Source organism: Hyperolius riggenbachi, chromosome 6, assembly GCF_040937935.1.
Source record: "Hyperolius riggenbachi isolate aHypRig1 chromosome 6, aHypRig1.pri, whole genome shotgun sequence".
Classification (NCBI taxonomy): Eukaryota; Metazoa; Chordata; class Amphibia; order Anura; family Hyperoliidae; genus Hyperolius; species Hyperolius riggenbachi.
Genome location: NC_090651.1, coordinates 23,832,705 through 23,854,978, shown reverse-complemented (window position 1 = coordinate 23,854,978; position 22,274 = coordinate 23,832,705). Strand labels below are relative to the sequence as shown.

General features: G+C 48.6%; 1 protein-coding gene across 1 annotated transcript in view; it reads right to left on the bottom strand.

Moving 5' to 3' along the window:
* The window catches only part of LOC137520729 (cytochrome P450 4A5-like), a 40,756-nt gene that overhangs the window by 2,252 nt on the left and 16,230 nt on the right, over window positions 1–22,274 (bottom strand). Inside the window, exons 6-11 of the mRNA XM_068239027.1 lie at window positions 16,070–16,221; window positions 11,084–11,190; window positions 7,372–7,562; window positions 6,190–6,323; window positions 4,266–4,330; window positions 3,133–3,215 (exon numbers count right to left, since the gene is read on the bottom strand). Coding sequence (XP_068095128.1) covers window positions 3,133–3,215; window positions 4,266–4,330; window positions 6,190–6,323; window positions 7,372–7,562; window positions 11,084–11,190; window positions 16,070–16,221 — 732 coding nt within the window. The remainder of the gene's footprint in view (window positions 1–3,132; window positions 3,216–4,265; window positions 4,331–6,189; window positions 6,324–7,371; window positions 7,563–11,083; window positions 11,191–16,069; window positions 16,222–22,274) is intronic.

Genomic DNA, 22,274 nt, shown 5'->3' with positions numbered 1-22,274 from the left:
TGCAGATTTGCCCAGAGAATACGTTCAATCATGTCTGCAGATTTGCCCAGAGAATACGTTCAATCATGTCGGCAGATTTGCCCAGAGAATACGTTCAATCATGTCGGCAGATTTGCCCAGAAAATACATGCAATCATGTCTGCAGATTTGCCCAGAGAATACGTTCAATCATGTCGGCAGATTTGCCCAGAGAATACATTCAATCATGTCGGCAGATTTGCCCAGAAAATACATGCAATCATGTCGGCAGATTTGCCCAGAAAATACATGCAATCATGTCGGCAGATTTGCCCAGAAAATACATGCAATCATGTCGGCAGATTTGCCCAGAAAATACATGCAATCATGTAGCAGATTTGACCAGAAAATACATGCAATCGTGTGGCAGACCTGTCCACAAAACACTTCAATCGTCAATAGTTGCCCCCAGTATAGCTAGTATAGTTGCCCCCTGTATAGCTAGTAAATTTGCCCCCTGTATAGCTAGTATATTTGCCCCCTGTATAGCTGCCCCCAGTATAGCTAGTATAGCTGCCCCCAGTATAGCTAGTATAGCTGCCCCCAGTATAGCTAGTATAGTTGCCCCCAGTATAGCTAGTATAGTTGCCCCCAGTATAGCTGCCCCCAGTATAGCTGCCCCCAGTATAGCTAGTATAGCTGCCCCCAGTATAGCTGCCCCCAGTATAGCTAGTATAGCTGCCCCCCAGTATACCTGCCCCCAGTATAGCTAGTATAGCTGCCCCCAGTATAGCTAGTATAGCTGCCCCCAGTATAGCTAGTATAGCTGCCCCCAGTATAGCTAGTATAGTTGCCCCCAGTATAGCTAGTATAGCTGCCCCCAGTATAGCTGCCCCCAGTATAGCTAGTATAGCTGCCCCCCAGTATAGCTGCCACTAGTATAGCTGCCCCCAGTATAGCTAGTATAGCTGCCCCCAGTATAGCTAGTATAGTTGCCCCCAGTATAGCTAGTATAGCTGCCCCCAGTATAGCTGTCCCCAGTATAGCTAGTATAGCTGCCCCCAGTATAGCTAGTATAGCTGCCCCCAGTATAGCTAGTTTAGTTGCCCCCAGTATAGCTGGCCCCCAGTATAGCTGCCCCCAGTATAGCTGCCCCCAGTATAGCTAGTTTAGTTTCCCCCAGTATAGCTAGTTTAGTTGCCCCCAGTATAGCTGCCCCCAGTATAGCTAGTTTAGTTGCCCCCAGTATAGCTAGTATAGCTGCCCCCAGTATAGCTAGTATAGCTGCCCCCAGTATAGCTAGTATAGTTGCCCCCAGTATAGCTAGTATAGCTGCCCCCAGTATAGCTAGTATAGCTGCCCCCAGTATAGCTAGTATAGTTGCCCCCAGTATAGCTAGTATAGCTGCCCCCAGTATAGCTGCCCCCAGTATAGCTAGTATAGCTGCCCCCCAGTATAGCTGCCCCTAGTATAGCTGCCCCCAGTATAGCTAGTATAGCTGCCCCCAGTATAGCTAGTATAGTTGCCCCCAGTATAGCTAGTATAGCTGCCCCCAGTATAGCTGTCCCCAGTATAGCTAGTATAGCTGCCCCCAGTATAGCTAGTATAGCTGCCCCCAGTATAGCTAGTTTAGTTGCCCCCAGTATAGCTGGCCCCCAGTATAGCTGCCCCCAGTATAGCTGCCCCCAGTATAGCTAGTTTAGTTGCCCCCAGTATAGCTAGTTTAGTTGCCCCCAGTATAGCTGCCCCCAGTATAGCTAGTTTAGTTGCCCCCAGTATAGCTAGTATAGCTGCCCCAAGTATAGCTGCCCCCAGTATAGCTAGTTTAGTTGGCCCCAGTATAGCTAGTTTAGTTGCCCCCAGTATAGCCAGTACAGTTGCCCCCAGAATAGCTAGTATAATTGCCCCCAGAATAGCTAGTATAATTGCCCCCAGTATAGCTAGTTTAGTTGCCCCCAGTGTGAGGAAAGCCTGGAAGGAGGGGTGGCGGGGAGGGGGGCCGGACCCCCCACCTCCCTCACCTGGGTCCCCCTCCTTCTGGCGCTTCCCCCTCCTAATTAGCAGCAGCGGGCAGGAGCGGCGAAGAAGACTCACTCACCTGCTCCTGGCGATACCGGCGGCGCATAACGTCATCCTCACGCGACGCTGGTCTCCGACTTCTCTGTTGCTCACTGTGCTTCCGCCAATCAGGAAGCACAGTGAGCGGTGGAGAAGGCGGAGACCAGCGTCACGTGACGATGACGCTATTTGCCATCGCCTGGAACGCAGGAAGGAGGTGAGTAAGTCCTCTTGCCCGCTGCTGCCCGCTGCTGCTAATTAGGAGGGGGAAGCGCCAGAAGGAGGGGACCCAGGTGAGGGAGGTGGGGGGTCCGGCCCCCCTCCCTGCCGCTTTCCCCGCCACCCCTCCTTTCCGTGCTGCTTCCCCCTCCTGTCCTGCACAGGCCTCTGTGGGAGGCCTTGATGACACCCCCTGGGGCGCCCGACACCCGGTGCGGGGCGCCCCCTGCCGCCCTATGGTAGGGACGCTACTGGTCGGCCCCACTAAGTAGTGGAGGTTGGAAATGGTGGCAGCAATTTTTACGGAGGGGAAAATAAATAGTCGCCACACTTGGGCATGATTGACACTTTTGTTCTGGCAATTACTGTGTTTATCTGTTTATCTACTGCCTAGATACATTAGTACATGCCATAGATCATACATGTCAAACTCTGATCCGTGTTCCAAATTTGGCCTGCAAGTAGTTTCCCTGCTTTGCATTATGCTTGGCCCACATGGCCATGCTCGTGCTCCACCCACTCCCACCCACTTCCTGTCCCACTACCCTGTGTGCAGCGCAGTCCCCTCCCCCCTGTGTCCCAGTGCCGTACTATGCTCTCCCCACCCAGCAGTACTAAATGCAGAGTTTGGGGTTACAAATGGTGTGAAAATAATCTTACATCTCCAGCCACTGTGAATCCTGTCACCACTCCCTCTAGTGCCTGCTTCTATCTGTTCACAGGAGATGTCTGGCACTAGAGGGAGCAGTGGGGAGGGAGAGGGGGGATCACTAGACACCAGGGAACTTAATAAGGGAGGGAGGACCACTAGACACAGAGGAACTGTATGGAGGAGGGGGCATTAGACTACAGGGAACTGTATAGGGAAGACATGAGACGTTCTGGTAAGAGTCATACCTGGATCCAGCCGAGAAGGGGATGAAGGCGTACGAGTGTCTGCTAGACGTATTCTCCGGGGAAAATCGGTATGGATCAAATATCTGAAAACAGAATAATAACATTTGTCATTTATACCTATTATATTTATTGTCTTTTAAAAGTCATTATGTTCTCTCCTATCTAAATAATATCCTTTGCTCCTCATCTCCTCTGTTTTGTGAGAAGATCTTTGAGTTTACTCGCAGCAGGAATCTGGAGCCGGATCATCCACAAGGCAATTTAGGCAGGTGTCTATGGCCTGGTGGGTGTTTAGGGGCCTCGCTAGCATCTTTTCTGACCCCTATTTCCCACCTCGTTTTACTAAAGAATCGAGGAAGAGCAAAATCTGCCATCTTGCCTACTGCCTCATTTCACGTTAATCCTTTACTGATCTGGACTTGCTCTTTCAGACAACAGTTCAGGGCACATAGCACAACGTTTTGTCCACGATTTTCCTGCACTCCTATCTCTTTAACACAAGTGCAAATGCTGAAAATTGCAGTAGGCCAGACCTTTGTGCCCAGCAGCCCAGGCCTAAATCAAGAATTAAAAAGTGAAAGTTTTATATATGATTATAATTCTGTCCCATTACTTTTGGTCCCTTAACAAGTGGGAGGTACATATGCAAACTATTGTAATTCCCAGGCCCGGATTTAGATCTGATTTAGATGCTTTTTTGGCAGTTGGAAACAGCTGTAAACAGATGTTGTTATTTCCCACAATGCAACAAGGCTCCCACAGTATGATGGCAGAACCATGGTTCTGACATCACACTGTGGGAGGGGTTTCACCACAATATCAGCCGTACAGAGCCCCCTGATGATCAGTGTGTGAAAAGGAAAAGATTTCTCATGGGAAAGGGGTATCAGCTACTGATTGGGATGAAGTTCAATTCTTGGTTACCGTTTCTCTTTAAATGTCCCTCTTTCTTATCTTGAAAAGTTGGGAGGTATGATAACCCTTTAATGAAGTACTATGCATAGGAGACTACTTGTAAAATGTGTACATTCCACCCAGTGTGATTTTGAACTGAAGCGTCAAATGCTGTACTATCAAATTGTTAAAAGCAGTTTAACAAGTTACGTACAAAAGATGATTGAAATAACAGTTACCTCTGGCTCCTCCCAGATACTCGGACATCTGTTTATGCAGTATATGCTCAGCAGCACAGTAGTGCCTGTCAGATACAATAAAGACAATGTTTTTTTTAAATCAGCAGCTACTGAAGGTGCGCAGTACAATAGTACAATCTCCGTGAACGACTGACCGTCCGATCTGATCATCAATCAGTCGGAAACGATCGGTCGGCACATAAACGTGGAGAAAAAAAAAAGGTTATGCAATCCGATGGAATCAAACAGAAAAACGTATCAAGGGAATCATCAGTACATTGACTGTTCGTAATCGATCGGCACATCAACCCAATCCGATCAAGCTGTTGATCGTCCCCTTAATGGGCAGCATTATTGTTTAATTTCTGAGCCGTACATCCTAGCATGAAAATCTCCATTCGCCCAGCGAGAGAAATACCCCACCCCAATTGATCAGCAGTTGCTATACGTGGAAGGCTGTTTTTTACCCCAGTCAGGCTGATCATACACTGGACTGAGGCTTGGTTCATACATAAATCTGCACATTTCCGGTCAAGTCCAGTCCTGTCAGTTTTGCATCAGTTTTCTGTCAGTTTTACCTGACTGGACCGGAAATGTACACCTTGAGGTCGGACCCTTTTACTCTTAGGCCTGGGTCACACTTAGCAGAATCAAATGAGTTTTCCCCTTTGTGCTATGTGGAGAACTCATGTGATTACGTTAGGTGTGACCCTGACCTATAAGGGACTCCGAGCACCTCTCATGGGCATGCCTTTAAGACTCCGACCAGTACTGCGAAGTACTTCAAGATGCATACCTTTCTGTAGCTTGTGCTCTCCTCTTTCATTTGATGCCTGAATCGCCGTTCTACACTAAATAGTTTTCGTTCGATTTCAATTTAAAAATGGCGGCTGCCATCTTGGCTGTTATAACTTCCGGGTCGCCCTTGTCTTTGCTGTTAGAGAAGTGCATCACTGAATGAAGCAGGAAGAGGAAGTGACACGCATGGCCATTGCAAGAGGCTCCTCAGGAGGGGTCATAGCATGACTTTGTTGGAAGTCGTCTGTCTTAAAGGCATGCCCATAAGAGGTGCCCAGAGTCCCTTTGAGGTGACCATTAATGATCCAATCTTTTTCATCCAATCTAATAGCCATACTCGGCTTTTTTTTTTCGATCAAGAAAAGCGAACGGTTATCCCGTTTTTTCAATAAGAATCTGATCGAACATGTTGGAAAAATATCTATTATATTCGATCTAACTGAATAATCGAACAAAATTATCTAACCGGAAAATAATTGTACCATGTATGGGCACCATAAGAGTGAATATATTGAATGGATAATTTAGGCAATTCCCATATATTAGATAGAAATGGTAAGATTGAATGAAAAAGGTTGGACCATTAGTGGCCATAATTGTACACTTTTTTGTGTACCCTTACCCTAAAAAAGTGTATGGGGCCCAGTATGCTAAATGCGTTGATTCACCGCAGACCCTCCGCCAAGTTAATAGCGCGTTCCCGTGCAACTTCCATGGAGATGGAATGCATTGAAGTCAATGTATGACATATACATTTTAAATTTGGTGGCGGTGCTACGTGCATGTGTGGAATGGCGCAAATACGACGGGAATGGAAGGTGTGAATCCCAGTGATGTGCTTCTTGCCCAGCGGGGAGTGCTTCACTGGGACAGGAGTCGTGCGAGTGGGGGCGGGGGAAGCGGCGTTATGCATATGACGCTGTCACCGCACTCTGCTGCAGGGTCATATGACTCTTATTTTTGGCGTTATGGTGCGATGCGAGGGTGCGGTGCATAGAACCACAGCACTTTCCACAGATACTGTATTAAAACCAGCCTGAATAAATACTTCTGCCCCCCTCCCCCCCCCCCCCCCCCCCATTGAAAAACATTTCAATTATAAGTTGATATTTTGAGAAAAACTGACCTTTAGTCAAGCTCCGCCCATCGGGGAAGGTGATTGGTGACATAAGTTCTCGAGCCACTCCGGGTACTGGTGGGTAAAGACGCATGACCTCCTTAATACACATGGTGCAATACGACATCTTACCCAGATCCTCCCTGGTCAAACACAAGGTGGAAGTTTGCGGATTGATTAGTCAGTAAAGGATGTGTGCGCTCACACACACAAGGTTGGGTACGCTTACACACACAAGGTTGGGTACGCTCACACACATAAGGTTGTGTGCGCTCACACGCACAAGGTTGGGTACGCTCACACGCACAAGGTTGTATGCAGACACATGCAAATGCACAATGAGGGCAACAGACACTCACTCTCTAGCTCTAAAGCCTAAATCCTCGGGTGACAAATCACTGGCTGAGTTCTATAACAAACGCGTGGCTAGCCTGCAGTCTCTCAGTCTCCAAGGAGGGAAGCAGAGGTACGATGATCGGTGCACAATGGAGCGGCTTCCCCTGGGCAGGTGGAGGGATGAGAACAATGCGATTGGGGGCTGATCCGGGGGTGACTAGGATCTGGCATATTTTCGCACTAACTGAATTTACAAAAAATAAGTTTTTGCATTTTCGTTTCAAATGTTCACATTCGTGTCTATCAAGCACTCTCAGAAGAAATTTTTGTTATTTAGGCATCAGTGGTGGAGGGATCAGTTAGGATTAGGCATTGGTGTGGGGGGGGGAGGGGTCAGTTAGGGTTAGGCATCAGTGGTGGGGGGGTCAGTTAGGGTTAGGCATCAATGAGGGGGGGGTCGGTTAGGTTTAGGCATCAGTGGAGGGGTCATTTGGGGTTAGGCATCAGTAGAGGGAGGGCTCATGTGAGAATAGGGTTAGGAACTACCACTGCCCAATAGTAGAATATCTGTAAGTTTTACCAATATTCTACTACCGGCTATTTCTGAAGCCCACATTTCCGTGGCTCCCATTTTGCGTAAATCCCAAGAATGTGAAAATTCTACGTGGAAATGCAAAACTTCTAAACAAAATGTAAAACAATGTAAGCAAAATTATTTTGGAATGTATGTGATTTTCAGCATTACAAGACCCGGGCCTCTGTAGCCTTTCCTGAAATCCAGTCCACTCCTTTTTAGCTGTGTGTCCTATAAACTGGCATTTTGTTATTTTTATTAACTGAAATTAACATTCTCACCATTCCACAGTGTCTCGGTCTCCCAGGACCTCTCTGATCTCCTCCCGGCATTTCTCCTGGTGTTCCGGGTATTTGGCCATACAGTATAATATCCAGGTGATCCCGCTGGCCGTTGTATCATGTCCCTCAAACATGAAGGTGTCCACCTCCGCCCTCAGGTCCTCGTCAGATAGACCCCGGCCGTTCTCATCCTGGAGTTAAAAAAAAAAAACAATTGGCAAGATGGGCAAAATTTTAGAAAGACATGGGTATCTACAGTGCCTTGCACACAAATTACTATGCTTTGTTCCTTTTTTTCTTTCTCTGCCTGAAAGAGTTAAATATCAGGTATGTAAGTGGCTGACTCAGTCCTGACTCAGACAGGAAGTGACTACAGTGTGACCCTCACTGATAAGACATTTCCCTTTTTATCTCTCTCTTGCTCTCAGAAGCCATTTTCTGCTAGGAAAGTGTTTTGTAGTTGGAATTTCTTATCAGTGAGGGTCACACTGTAGTCACTTCCTGTCTGAGTCAGGACTGAGTCAGCCACTTCCATACCTGATATTTAACTCTTTCAGTAAGAGAAAGAAAAAAAGGAGCACAGCATAGTTATTTGTGTGCTAGGCACTGTACATACGCATGTCTATCTCATCATGTCACATGTCACCTCGGGTATCCTTTAAGACTGTAACTGCACTTGCGCAGAAGGATACCAGCTATGGGAACACAATGGAGGAGGCATGCGGCCCAGAACTGTGCATGCGCAGTGTTATTCCGCAAATCAGCTGGATTGTGCAGGGAGGGAGCTGACAGACTACAGGGAGCAGGAAGGAGCCCCAGGTAAGTAAAAATGATTTTCTCCCATTCATCTCAGGTTTACTTTATTCACAAATTGACTAAATTAACTCCTGGCTGAGCCTCCCGGCACCTCTCACCACAGTACGGGACAGCCAGAAGAACCGATGCTGACAGACACAGACTGCTGATGGGGCTCATGTGTGGCACTGTTCGCCGGGCCCCAGATTCCCTTGGGCCCCGTACAGCAGCCCCCCCTGTAATGCCCTGATTGTAGGTATCAAACGGCCTTTCCTGTGGGCTTGCAAAAATAAGTTTGCATGAAAGAAAATGTCTTCTTATGCGCTCACGAAAATACATGAATGTGAAACGAATGCTTTTGAATCCAAGCAGTTCATTTCACTTGAATGGAGGCACCGCAACCCTAAATAGGGTTGCAGGACAAATTGGAAATGCTGGGAACACCCTACAGTGTATTATGTGTGCGTAGATATTGTGTGCCATTCTGCCTCTCATATTCCTCTCATGACTTGAAGTGGACCTGAACTCTTGCACTGGACAGAAGGAAAACACAGAGAAATGCACCCTGTATGAATTTAGAAAGTTTAGCCTGTCTAATCCCACCTCATCTGTGACTAATCACAAGTTGTAATTTGATCTCTCAGCTGTGTAACCTGACTGCCTCGGGAGAGATCAGCTAATTTGTAAACACAGGATGTTAACCCTATGTCTGCTTCCATAAAAGGAGATAATAGACACACTGCAGATTTATTGTAGGATTTTTGTATCAGCTTTAAAAACGATTCTTTTTTCTTTAAATGTTATTATGCTGTTGCTTATCTTTTAGAGCAGAGAGGAAGTTCTGAGTCCAGGTCTGCTTTGAAGCACACCTGTCCTGAAAGGGATATGGAGGCTGACATATTTATTTCCATTTCAAGAGACTCTGAAAATTACCCTTTTTATTAGCAAGTCTTGTTAAGCACTAATGTATTAGCTGAACCGCTGCTACCCCGCGGCAAAACAAGCCCTAATCACCCCCAAACACCGGGGCAAAAATCCACGACTTTCTTGGTCGTGGATTTTGCTACCCTGGGAGGCAGAGCTTTGAGCTGCAGCTCTGCCTCCATTCGCCTCTATCTCCTGCGGATTTCCGCCTCCTCCCCGCCCCTCTCAGTGAAGGAAGACTGAGAGGGGCGGGGGAGAGGCGGAGATCCACGGGAGATAGACACGAATGGAGGCAGAGCTGCAGCTGAAAGCTCTGCCTCCAACAGGAAGGAGCCCCGCAATTTGCCCCGGGCTTTTGGGGGTGATTAAAGCCTCGTTTTGCCGCGGGATAGCGGCGGTTCAGCTAATACATTAATGCTTAACGAGGCTAGCTAAAAAAATGGTCATTTTCGGGGGCTACAGATTCTCTTTAACCACTTGAGGACCCACCCTTTACCCCCCCTTAAGGACCAGCGCTGTTTGTTGTGATCTGTGCTGGGTGGGCTCTGCAGCCCCCAGCACAGATCAGGGTGCACGCAGAGTGATCAGATCGCCCCCCTTTTTTCCCCATTAGGGGGATGATGTGCAGGGGGGGTCTGATCGCTCCTGCGTGCAGGCTAGTTGCGGGGGGGGGGGGGCACCTCAAAGCCCCCCTCCGCGGCGACATTCACCCCCCTCCCTCTCCTACCTCTCCCTCCCGGTGATCCGGGCTGCACAGGACGCTATCCGTCCTGTGCAGCCAGTGACAGGACGTCCCCTGTCACATGGAGGCGATCCCCGGCCGCTGATTGGCCGGGGATCGCCGATCTGTCTTACGGCGCTGCTGCGCAGCAGCGCCGTACAATGTAAACAAAGCGGATTATTTCCGCTTGTGTTTACATTTAGCCTGCGAGCCGCCATCGGCGGCCCGCAGGCTATTCACGGAGCCCCCTGCCGTGAATTGACAGGAAGCAGCCGCTCGCGCGAGCGGCTGCTTCCTGATTAATCAGCCTGCAGCTGGCGACGCAGTACTGCGTCACTGGCCCTGCAGCTGCCACTTTGCCGACGCACGGTATAAGCGTGCGGTCGGCAAGTGGTTAAGCAATGCACAAACACATTGCCTGGCTGCCCTGCCTCTAATACTTGCAGACAGGCCCGGATTTACATCACAGGAGCCTATAGGCACAAAAGTTCTGGTGCCCTAGACTCCACCCACAAATCCTGATGGTTTACCCAGCTGTCACCTCTCTTCTGATTCTCACGCCCAGCATAATAGCTAGAGGTGCCTCAAATATAAGGTTAAAAACGCACACGCACACACCATCACCATCTTGTGTGTATGTCTTGCAATTACCCTGGAGGTTTAAAAATGGAAAGCTTTTGTAAAAGTTCCAAACAGCATAGCGAGTAGCACATGAGCCTCTGCCGTCCAAGAAGGATCCTTATCACTACTACTGCCAGTAAAGTAAGGGGAGAGACAGGAGAAGAGTGGGACAAGGAGATGGCTGAAGGACTTGCTGGTAAAGTCACTTCTTCCCTGATTTTTTATTCTTTTCAAAGCCATGTCCGGAGGGAGGGGGTTTTGATAAGCTCTTAGGGCTCAAACTCACTAGCAGCCTTTTCTAAGCACTAGTGATTTGAAAAAGCTCTTGCTAATGCAATGCTATGGGGGATATTTATAAAATCACATCGCTGAAGTGGGGTCTCACCCATAGCATTGCATTAGCAAGAGCTTCTCAAATCACAAGCGCTTAGTAACGGCTTCGTAACGTACTGCTAGTGGGTGCCAGGCCTTATAATTCATGAAAGTGGTAAGATTGATCAGCCAAGATTGTATGGTGTATGACCGGCATTATCTTAGTAATGTACTGCTAGTGGGTGCCAGGCCTTATAATACATGAAAGTGGTCAGATTTATCAGCCAAGATTGTATGGTGTATGGCCGGCATTAACTAGGTTTCAATAGGTTTTAATACCTTGGCAAATAGGAGGATGTCGAGAAAATCCAGGTGTCTCTTCTGCTGGATCTTCTCCAGTTCAGTTTCCTGTTTAAGAGACTCTTTCCTCTGTTTAACCACCTTTTCTGCACAAAAAAAAACACAGAATAACATATACTTCAACTAACAGCTTAATGCAAGTGCATGTTGCATGTTACGCCATTTGCAAAGTGTAGCGTATACAAGAAACGTGCGCATTACACACACAGCACCAGTTGCACTATTTGCACAATGCCCATTAGGTACTTTGTCTAATCACTTCTTCACCACAGGTTAAAAACCCTTAAAAACCAGAGCAATTTTCACACATCACCTTCCTACCATTCATTTGCCAATAACTTTATCGCTACTTATAACACCAAAACATTCTATACATGACTTGTAAGAATTACCGTATTTATCGGACTATAAGATGTTCCTGACCATAAGACGCACCTAGCTTTAGAGGACAAAAAGCAGGGGGAAAAAATATATGATAAACCTGGTGCATCCATGGTGAAGGTGCATCTTGTGGATTATGCCCCCTTTGTACCTCATGCCCCCTCATGCCTTACCTCTTGTTTCTCCCTGTGTCCTCCTCTGTCCCCCTTGTGTCCTCCTGTGTCCCCCGTGTGTCCGTCTCTGTCCTCCTTGTGTCCTCCTCTATGCCTCTTTGTGTCCCTCTGTTCCTCCATTTGTCTCCTTGTCCTCCTCTGCATGGGCACAGTACAGGGAGTCCCCAACATTGTGGGGGGTTGAAGGTTCATATTAGCAAACGTTCACAAGTCACTCACAAACTCCCTGCAGTTGGACTATAAGACACAGATACTATTTTTTACCCGGTTTTTGTGGGAGAAAAAGTGAGTCTTATAGTCCAAAAAATACAGTACTTTATTTAATATGCATTTTAAAGTAAAGAAGTAAAAAAATGATTTTTTTTTTCAGTTTTCAGCCATTACAGTTTTAAAATAAAATGTGCTACGATAGATAAAACCCACACATTTTATTTACCCATTAGTCCCGGTTATTACGTGTAACGATTGTGGAACTTTCTCCGTGAGCAGCGCACAACGCGTGCGCTGATACGGCGGAAATCCTCCACAAGCGTATATTTGCAGGCACCCAGCAAAAGGTGCTACGCACCCGTAGAGGGAAATTCCTGTCGGCAGATGGTGCTGGGGAGTGCAGAGGAACCAATCCTCTGTACTTCCACAAATGCCAGACAGGAATTGTACGAAGCGCAGAACGCAATCGCAAGAGAAGAGATTGCGAATGAGAACGAGCAAAGGGACAGATTGTATGTGTGTGCGCCAATCTAGTCGCCACCCCGCGACCGCGCACACACAACAGCAGATACGAAATAGGAATGCGATCGCGAGAGGTGCGATCGCCAGACGTGACACAAGGCAGATCAGAACAGAATACGAGGATAGCAAAGGCACAGCAAATCATACAATGAGGAGATGCGGAAAATAACAAACGCCCAGCTAACCGCGAACACCGCACTCATTCGCAACAGTGCACGTGGTTATGCGCGGTCTCCACGTGATAAGCACAATAGAGACAAGCACGCCTAACTAACCATCGACAGACAAACATGTAACAGAGGACGCGAGCGCTTGCTTAACGGTTACCTCACCGAGCCTCCTGCAAGCGGTCGTAGCAGACAAGACAGACACACGAAAACAGGGATAAGCGAGAGATAGGATCCACAGCACTAGCGAAAATGGCTAGCGCGATCCAGGAAGACAGAACAGAATAATCCACAGCACTAGTGCGAAACAAGTGCGATCCAGGTACAGAGTAGCAGAACAGAAGGATCCACAGCACTAGCGCAGGATGCTAGTGCGATCCAGGGAGGCAGAACAGAAGGATCCACAGTGCTAGCAAAAGTGGCTAGCGCGATCCAGGTACAGAGTAGCAGAACAGAAGGATCCACAGCACTAGCGGAAAGTGGCTAGCGCGATCCAAGGAGACAGAACAGAAGGATCCACAGTGCTAGCGAAAGTGGCTAGCGCGATCCAAGGAGACAGAACAGAAGGATCCACAGCGCTAGCGCAAAGTGGCTAGCGTGATCCAAGGAGACAGAACAGAAGAGATAGCTGGTAGCAACCGCTGCACCAGCTATACTCCAAGAACAGAGATCAGAACGATTTCCTGTCGACCACCATTGGGACAGGACAATCGCAACAGACAAACAAAACAGATAAACAATCCTAACTGCACTAGGGAACCTGCATAGCACAGTTTCCAAGAATTACTCTAAGCTGATCTTCAAACAAAGAGCATGGCTGACACTCTCCAGATGATCAGCCAAGCATTGTGGGAAACACATAGTACTTATAGTACGCGCCTCCAATGAATGAGGCCAGGCAATTTGCATGACAACGTATGCAAATTCCTCAGCAAGCACAAGCTGCAAAACTGTCACAAGCTTTTCTTTCCAGAGTCCTGCAGCATGCAAACCTAAACAATGGCCAAAACGCTGCCTGCCTGCACAGACAGCCGAGCAGATCATTACATTACGTTTAAATTGTGTCCCTAGTACAATGTATGGCAAAAATATTTTCTTTAGAAATTGAGGTGTATTTTTTCTGTTTTATGTTTCCTATACTATATCAATAATTACAAGCCCTAATTTGCAAAAATAATAGTGATATACCCGTATGACATACATATAAAAAAAGGCTGCGTTACTAAGGTAACTATTTATGTTTTTTTATGCTATCACTTTTTTTTAATTTTTAATAACAAGTTTTTTACTGTATATCCTCAAATATAAGTCAACCTCATGTATAAGCCGACTCCAACACTGGACCCTCTTAAAGTGAACCTCCGGACTAAAAATCGACTCAGCAGCACTGAAAATGCCTGGTGTTTCTTTAACAATTTCACAGCATCAGAACTTTGTTTCTCTTATCCAAGCCTCATTTTTAGCTGCACAGAAGAAAACTGCCCAGGCTTTTTTTCCCCTGATGCTGTGCAAAGCATGATGGGATTTCTGATGTTGTTGCTCTCGTTCCGCTGTTTTGGTGCAAATTTTTTTTTTTACATTTTGAATTTGACATTTGAAGCCTAGCGCACGCAGCTGGGAGGGGTTAACAGGACACGGGACAGTTGGAACTGTGTCTCCTGCTCCTTGTCACCTCTTTTCAACCAAAAAGATGGCTGCCCCCATGACAAAGATGGCAGCCCCCATGAATCACAAACATTTGCCTGTTCTTTTAAAACAGGGTGGGTAAAAAATTATATTACCCATCTATTCTAGTTAACATAACTAATGTAACTTAATGACAGTATGTTTGTTTAGACTGAAGTTCCCCTTTAAGGTGGCCACACACGATACAATAAAATGATCCGATTTTACGTCAATTCGATAAAAACGATCGTATCTCCCGAAAAAAAACGAAAGCTTTTTTTTCATTCGACTGAAAAATCTGATCGGATTTCCCGTTTTCTTCGATTTATTTCGATCCGGAATGCCAGATATTTTTCTTCAATTTTTCTAAAGATTGTATGATGTGTGTTAGATTGTCAATTTATTAATATACACACCCTAGCAATTTTGTCAGAGTTTCCAATCCTTTTTTTCATAATTGGGGAAAAATTTTACATAGGTGTGTGGTACATTGGTCATATTTTTGAAATGTTACAATCAGTCAGAAAAATTTATTGCAATTCTTAAATTGAACAGATATTTAAAAAATTGTATGGTGTGTGGCCATCTTTAGGCTGGAATTTTTATTGACTCAAGTATAAGTCTACCCAGCAAAGTTAATGGTTGCACTTGGGGACCAGGAAGAATAAACAGCTGCACTTGGGGAGAATAAAGTATTGCAGCCATTAACCCCTCCAGGCCCTTAAGTGCATTATCCACTACCCCTCCTGAAGCCCAGTATCTTTCCTTTTGTCCTTTCCTTGTTAATTGTTGTAGTCAGGACTTTTATATCTGTGTTTTCTTTGCATTTCCTTTATCAAGAAATTCTCATTTACCACCTGGTAAATTGCTGCCAATTGGAATGTCCTTAAAAAACACTATTAATTAAAATGTGTTTTTCAATTGAGATAGGAAATGTTTGGGAAGTGCTGCTAAGCACTGGTGTATACATTTGAATTATTATCGCTTTGTTTACTGTTAGCAAATTCCTTTCACACTTTTCTGACGGCAATTCTGGCGGCAGACTGAGACATGAGGGGTGGGGGAATTCCCCCACAGTGCATCTGTTAACTCTGTGTGTGTGTGAGAGAGAGAAAGCACTGCCTGTGTCTCTGACTGAGCTCTCTGCAGAGAGCAGAGGAAATGTATCTTATGTGCAACTTAAACATTTGTAATTGTGTGTGTGTGATCTCACACCTCAAGTCTTTTAAAATGGACCAGAACTCTTGCGCAGCACACAATGAAAAGTCTTTATTCCACATATTGTTGCTGAAGAAATTCACTTCTCTGTGTTCTGTTTGTTTAGGCAGGTTTATTATCTCATTAGTTCTTATCAGCAACTGTCAATAGACTACAGGAGAGCTCTGCCAAGGCAGTTCTCCATATAGTAAGCGCTGAGGCTTGACCCATTCAGTTTCTTCTGCAGAATTGAAACCAAGTAAAACTTGTTGTAAGGAATCCTTTTTTTTACATAAAAGTTATATTTTACAACAGAGAGGCAGAGAATACTGAGTTTATTTGCACTTTAAAGGGGGTTCTTTAAGCTGGTTTAAAAAAAACTCACTTCAGAGCATGCAGAACATGTCCAAAAAAAAAGACTCATCAGAAATCAGTAATCGGCATTTCTGTCCATTCCCACTGAGGATTCTCAAAACCTTCTACAGCCCTCCAATCCAGTAAAGGGTCCCTCTAAACTTGACTTGAGTCAAATATGTGTCCTTCAGCCGCGCTACAGACCATGGATGGTGGCATTACCTGCAGCGCAAAGGAAGCACGTATTCATGCTCACAAACACGCATGCACAAGAATAATCGATAAGCCACACCCACCTGTGTGCCCATGTGCTGTCCTCAGCGCCTTGCGAGAGAGATATCCATGAGGGCTCAGACTGAAGATCAGATCATTGTGATACGGAAAGGTGCGAGCTCTGACATCCACCAGGTGAGAGAGCTTATAGACAGCCTTAATGTATTCATTCTCGCTGTATAAAAGCAACAAGCAAAACAGACAAACTTTTATTTGTAGCAGTAGTAGTGAACTTATTTAAATACTGGGAGATTCATTCACAAAATATTGCTCATGAAATATCTCTCTATAGTTTACAGTTTAGTTTTTACAGTTTATCATATTTGCTTTTGTGCACAAGTAATATCATCTGTTTACAAATTACAAGCAGTGGTGCTCACCGCTAGGTCGTGATCACGCTTACGCGTGGATTCACGACCATTTTGACGCATTCCGCCTCGGACACGCTAAGCCGTGAATAGATTTTCAACCACGAAAATCTGCTTCGGCTACGCGTGAATGCGGACAGAAATCAGAGGGCCCCAGCCAGGCCCTAGCAACCAATCACAGGAGGGGAGCTATGCCCTCCCCTCCTGAATATAAAGCGGCGGCCATGATGGAAAAGCTCTGTCCTTGCTAGACTGTGGTGCTGAGAGGATTATCTCCAGGCCATTGTTGTTTGAGCAAGTGCATTTATTGTGTTAAAAACAAAGCGGTTTTTTTTGCTAACACTGCTCTTATACTGTACACAGTTAGCTAGTCAGTGAGTGATTGCTGTAGTTAGTTGTAGTCAGTGTAGTGTAGTGGGAGTCTAGTGATTATTTAACTGTGTGTAGTGCTGTGCAGGCAGGTTCAGTGCTGCAGTGTAGTGGGAGTGGGGATTATCTGTGTGTAGAGTGCAGGCAGGCAGGTTAGTGCAGCTGCAGTGTTCACTTGTATATTCCAGTGACAGTTATACACTTGTACTATTTGCAGGCAGCCAGTCACACCGCCGGCGCCGCCACTCTCTGCCAGCGCTGTTCATTCATTCTGTCAGTGACCTTGTGCCCTGCCCAGTGCCCACTGCTCGCTCGCTGGCATATGAGCATCTCATTACACAGTGTGACATCCTTGTGTGCCCACTGCATCCTTCAGTGACCTAGTTGTATATCCAGTGCCCACTGCTGTGCCCACTGCATCCTTCAGTGACCTTGTACTGTGGCCACTGCATCCTTCAGTGACCTAGTTGTATATCCAGTGACCACTGCTGTGCCCACTGCATCCTTCAGTGACCTTGTACTGTGCCCACTGCATCCTTCAGTGACCTTGTACTGTGGCCACTGCATCCTTCAGTGACCTAGTTGTATATCCAGTGCCCACTGCTGTGCCCAGTGCATCCTTCAGTGACCTTGTACTGTGCCTACTGCATCCTTCAGTGACCTAGTTGTATATCCAGTGCCCACTGCTGTGCCCACTGCATCCTTCAGTGACCTAGTTGTATATCCAGTGCCCACTGCTGTGCCCACTGCATCCTTCAGTGACCTTGTACTGTGGCCACTGCATCCTTCAGCGACCTAGTTGTATATCCAGTGGCCACTGCTGTGCCCACTGCATCCTTCAGTGACCTTGTACTGTGCCTACTGCATCCTTCAGTGACCTTGTACTGTGCCCACTGCATCCTTCAGTGACCTAGTTGTATATCCAGTGCCCACTGCTGTGCCCACTGCATCCTTCAGTGACCTTGTACTGTGGCCACTGCATCCTTCAGTGACCTAGTTGTATATCCAGTGGCCACTGCTGTGCCCACTGCATCCTTCAGTGACCTTGTACTGTGCCTACTGCATCCTTCAGTGACCTTGTACTGTGCCCACTGCATCCTTCAGTGACCTAGTTGTATATCCAGTGCCCACTGCTGTGCCCACTGCATCCTTCAGTGACCTTGTACTGTGCCCACTGCATCCTTCAGTGACCTAGTTGTATATCCAGTGCCCACTGCTGTGCCCACTGCATCCTTCAGTGACCTTGTACTGTGCCCACTGCATCCAGTGATTCATTACTAGCAACATGTCTGGCAGGGTTTCGCGGGGTGAGAGGAAAGGGAGTTCAATTGCCTCAGCCACTTCTGGGACTGCTCCACGTCCAGGGAGAGGACGCCCAGCTGTACGTGGTCGTGATGCAGCAGAAAGGGGGGCAGCAAAGCCTGGGCCGAGTCAGCGGACGCCATTGTCCAAATATTTTAAAGTTTCTGGTCCCCGTGTGGTGGTTGAGCAAATGGAACCTGACGTACTCATGGACATCATGACTTCCTCCCAGACCTCTACTGTGAGCACCACTCCAAGCAGCAGCAGCAGCAGCCAACGTCCCACGCTTGTTGTGACATCCACCCCAGCACCCACTGGTCAGCAGCCCTCCCAGGATGACAGCGTTCTGTCCCTCAGTCCGGCTTCTGGGAACCTGCTGATGCAAGAAGCTCAGGACTTACTGGGGACTGATGTGGCAGAGATTGAGATCGGGCCACAATCACAAGCGTTGTTGAGTTCTGGTGATGAAGAAGAGGGGTCTGTGTCTGGGGATGTAGGGACAGAAGAGGAGGCGGGGGAGTCAGAGGAAGAGCTGGATTATGATGATGCTGCTGATGATGACGACGTTGTGGACCCTAACTATGTGCAGCCTGCTGAGTCCGTGGAAGAATGGTCAGAGGCAGAGCAGGATGACGAGTCACCTCGGCCTAGGCAAGGATATCGCCATATGTCAGGCAGGGGCAGGGGCATCGGCAGCAGTGGGCGTGGAGGAAGTAGACAGGACACTGCTTCAGCCGGCACCACCACCATGCAACCCCCGGCAACTACTACCACACATTGTTCCGCTGCACCCTCTGCTAGTGGGGGCCGCAGTAAATTAAAGTCACCAGTGTGGGATTGCTTTGAGGAATGTACTGATGACAAAAGGTATGCTGTGTGCAGGTTATGCAGCAAAAGATTGAGCCGTGGGAAAAGTCTGAGCAAGATGGGTACCTCATCCCTCCAGGGCCACCTGAGAAGCCGCCACTGCCGCGAGTATGCGGAGTTTAAGAGGAAGCAGGCACTGCTGGCAGGGGTTCCTGAGAGCAGAAGGCCCACCAGCGCAGCAGCATCATCCCTCCCTCAGGGTCGTGAATCCCCCACAGCAGCAGCAGTAGTAGCACGCAAGCGCTCTTCCACCTCGGCTACTCAGGACACAGACATTGAGGCTGGCAGCCAGTGTTCGTCTCTCTCCTCTGTCTCCCCTGCATCCCAGCGTCGTCAGACCCTGCTGAGCGACACCTTTCAGGGTCTGACCAAGCCTCTGCCTCCAAGCCACAGGCGGATCCGCAAACTAATTGGCTTGCTGGCCCGGGCCATGGCATCACAGCTGCTTCCCTACTCCCTGGTGCAGGAGGGGAGCGCCATGCGGACGCTGCTCCAATTTGGCATCCCCGAGTGGCAAGTCCCCAGTCGCCACTATTTCAGCAGGAGCACGATCCCAGCACTCCACAAGTTTGCGGTGGAAAACGTGGCCCGTTCCCTGGACTACTCTGTGGGCAAGCGGGTCCACGTGACCATGGACTCGTGGAGTGGCAGATTTGGGACAGGTCGATACCTGTCCTTTACGGCCCACTGGGTGACACTGATGGAAGGGAGGGAGGACAAAAGCGCATCAGCCCAGCTAGTGGTGCCACCACGCGGGATCAGGGGGGATGCAGAAGGGTCCTGTCACGACACTCCCTCAGCACCCGGAAAGCAAGCCCGCCTCGGCAGCAGCAGCGCCAAGCCTCGGCACTGCCAAGCCCTTTTAAAATTGGTGACCCTGGGGAAGGAGAGGCTTACGGCCACCAACGTCCTGGCCGCCCTCAGGAAGCAGGAGCGGAAGTGGCTGACCCCCAGAGGCCTGGAAGTGGGGTATGTGGCAGCCGATAACGGGGCCAACCTGGTGGCAGCAGTGCAGCAGGGAAACCTCCAGCACATCCCCTGCTTGGCCCACGTGCTCAATCTTGTGGTGCAGCGCTTCTTGCGCACCTACCAGGGGATGAGCGAGCTGCTGCAGGATGCCCGGGCGGTGGTACGCTTTTTCCGCCTGTCAGCCACTGCCTCTGCACTCTTGTCCACCTTACAGCAGCAGTATGGAAGGCCACAACACCGGATGATCATCGACATGCCAGTTCGCTGGAATTCGACTCTGGCCATATTGGAGCGGCTGTGTCAGCACAGGCTGGCTCTTAGGGCCTACATGCTAGACCCAAGTGTCCCCAGCAACCAGCAAGTCCCCATGATTACTGCCACTCAGTGGACACTGATGCAGCAAGTATGCCTGGTGCTGAGTCCCTTCCTGGAGGCAACCAAGATGGTCAGTGAGGAGCGGGCCTCTGTGTGCCAGTGGGTGCCCTTGGTTTGTCTACTGGAGCAGGCAATGGACAATTTAATTGAGCGTGGGGATGAAGCCCTGAGGCAGTTGGAAGAACAGGAGCAGATGGCAGCACAGTCCAACTCAGAGGAGGGCTCACAGCAGGTAGTGGAAGAGTTGGAGGTCCCTAACCTGAATGAGGAGGAGGAGGAGGAGCAGAGTGCAGCAGGCGTTGTACGTGGATGGCGGTTTGAGGAGGACAACGACATGGCACAGGAAGAGGACAGGCATGCGTTATGGGACAATGGCGAGGACGAGGAAGATCTTGCTGGCAGGGCCCACTTGTTTCCCATGGCTGTGCACATGTTGCGCTGCCTTCGCAGGGACCCCCGGGTGATCCAGATGTGTTCAAGGGAGGACATCTGGATTACCTTGATGCTTGATCCCCGTCTGAAGGGGAAGCTGGGAGACTTAATGACGCCATCCACCACCGAGCAACGCACAAGGGAGTTGAAGGAGGCCCTTGTGCGCAGACTACTGGAAGCATTCCCCCAGCCTTCCACCCCCACTGTAACTGCTCTGCCAAGCCAGCAAGAGGTGCCTGCCATTGCCACTAGCAGCACAACAACAACCACCAGCAGCAGCAGCAGCAACTGGCGCCCCGGAGACCTGAAGAGCCTAAGCAAGAGCCTGTATGCAGTGCAGCAGCCCAGAACAGAGGTGCCCGCCACAGCATCCACCACCAACCAGCACAAGCAACGACTGACCACCATGGTGTCTGACTATATGAGGTCATCCAGTGGGCTCAATGACACCGACAGCCCCGTGGACCCCTTGGAGTACTGGGTCAAGAGACTGGACATCTGGAGCGAGCTTTCCCAGTACGCCCTGGAACTCCTATCCTGCCCTCCTTCCAGTGTCCTCTCGGAGAGATGCTTTAGTGCGGCCGGTGGCGTGGTCACAGAAAAGCGCTCTCGGCTCTCCCACGCCTCTGTGGACAAACTCACCTTCCTGAAAATCAACCAGGCTTGGGTGGAAGATGAGTTCCTGGCCCCTATTGTCGGACACAGGGGGACATGAAGTGGCTGCTGCATGTGCTGTTAACTATGCCTGCCTTTATAAAGACATTTACTACCTGCCTAGTGCCTACCTTGGTTAATTTTTTGGTGTTATGGTACTACTACCAGTAAGTTGCCATGGTCCTCCTTCTGAGCTGCTGAACTGACCGCCCGCTTTGTCCTCCTGACTCAGTCGCTACTACACTCTGCGTTCACACTGCCCGGGTCGTCGAGTGCATTTAATTTTTTGGCCAGCACTATGACGCTGTGCTACTACTACTGTGCTGCTGCTGCTGAACTGACCGCCCGCTTTGTCCTCCTGACTCAGTCGCTACTACACTCTGCGTTCACACTGCCCGGGTCGCCGGGTGCATTTAATTTTTTGCCAGCACTATGACGCTGTGCTACTACTACTGTGCTGCTGCTGCTGAACTGACCGCCCGCTTTGTCCTCCTGACTCAGTCGCTACTACACTCTGCGTTCACACTGCCCGGGTCGCCGGGTGCATTTAATTTTTTGGCCAGCACTATGACGCTGTGCTGCTACTACCACCAGTATGTTGCTGTGGTCCTTCTGTGCTGCTGAACTGACCGCCCGCATAGTCCTTCTCCTGACTCAGTCGCTACTACACTCTGCGTTCACACTGCCCGGGTCGCCGGGTGCATTTAATTTTTTGGCCAGCACTATGACGCTGTGCTGCTACTACCACCAGTATGTTGCTGTGGTCCTTCTGTGCTGCTGAACTGACCGCCCGCATAGTCCTTCTCCTGACTCAGTCGCTACCACCACTGCACTCTGCGTTCACACTGCCCGTGTCCACTGACAACTCTGCTGCGATGTCATTGCTAATTGC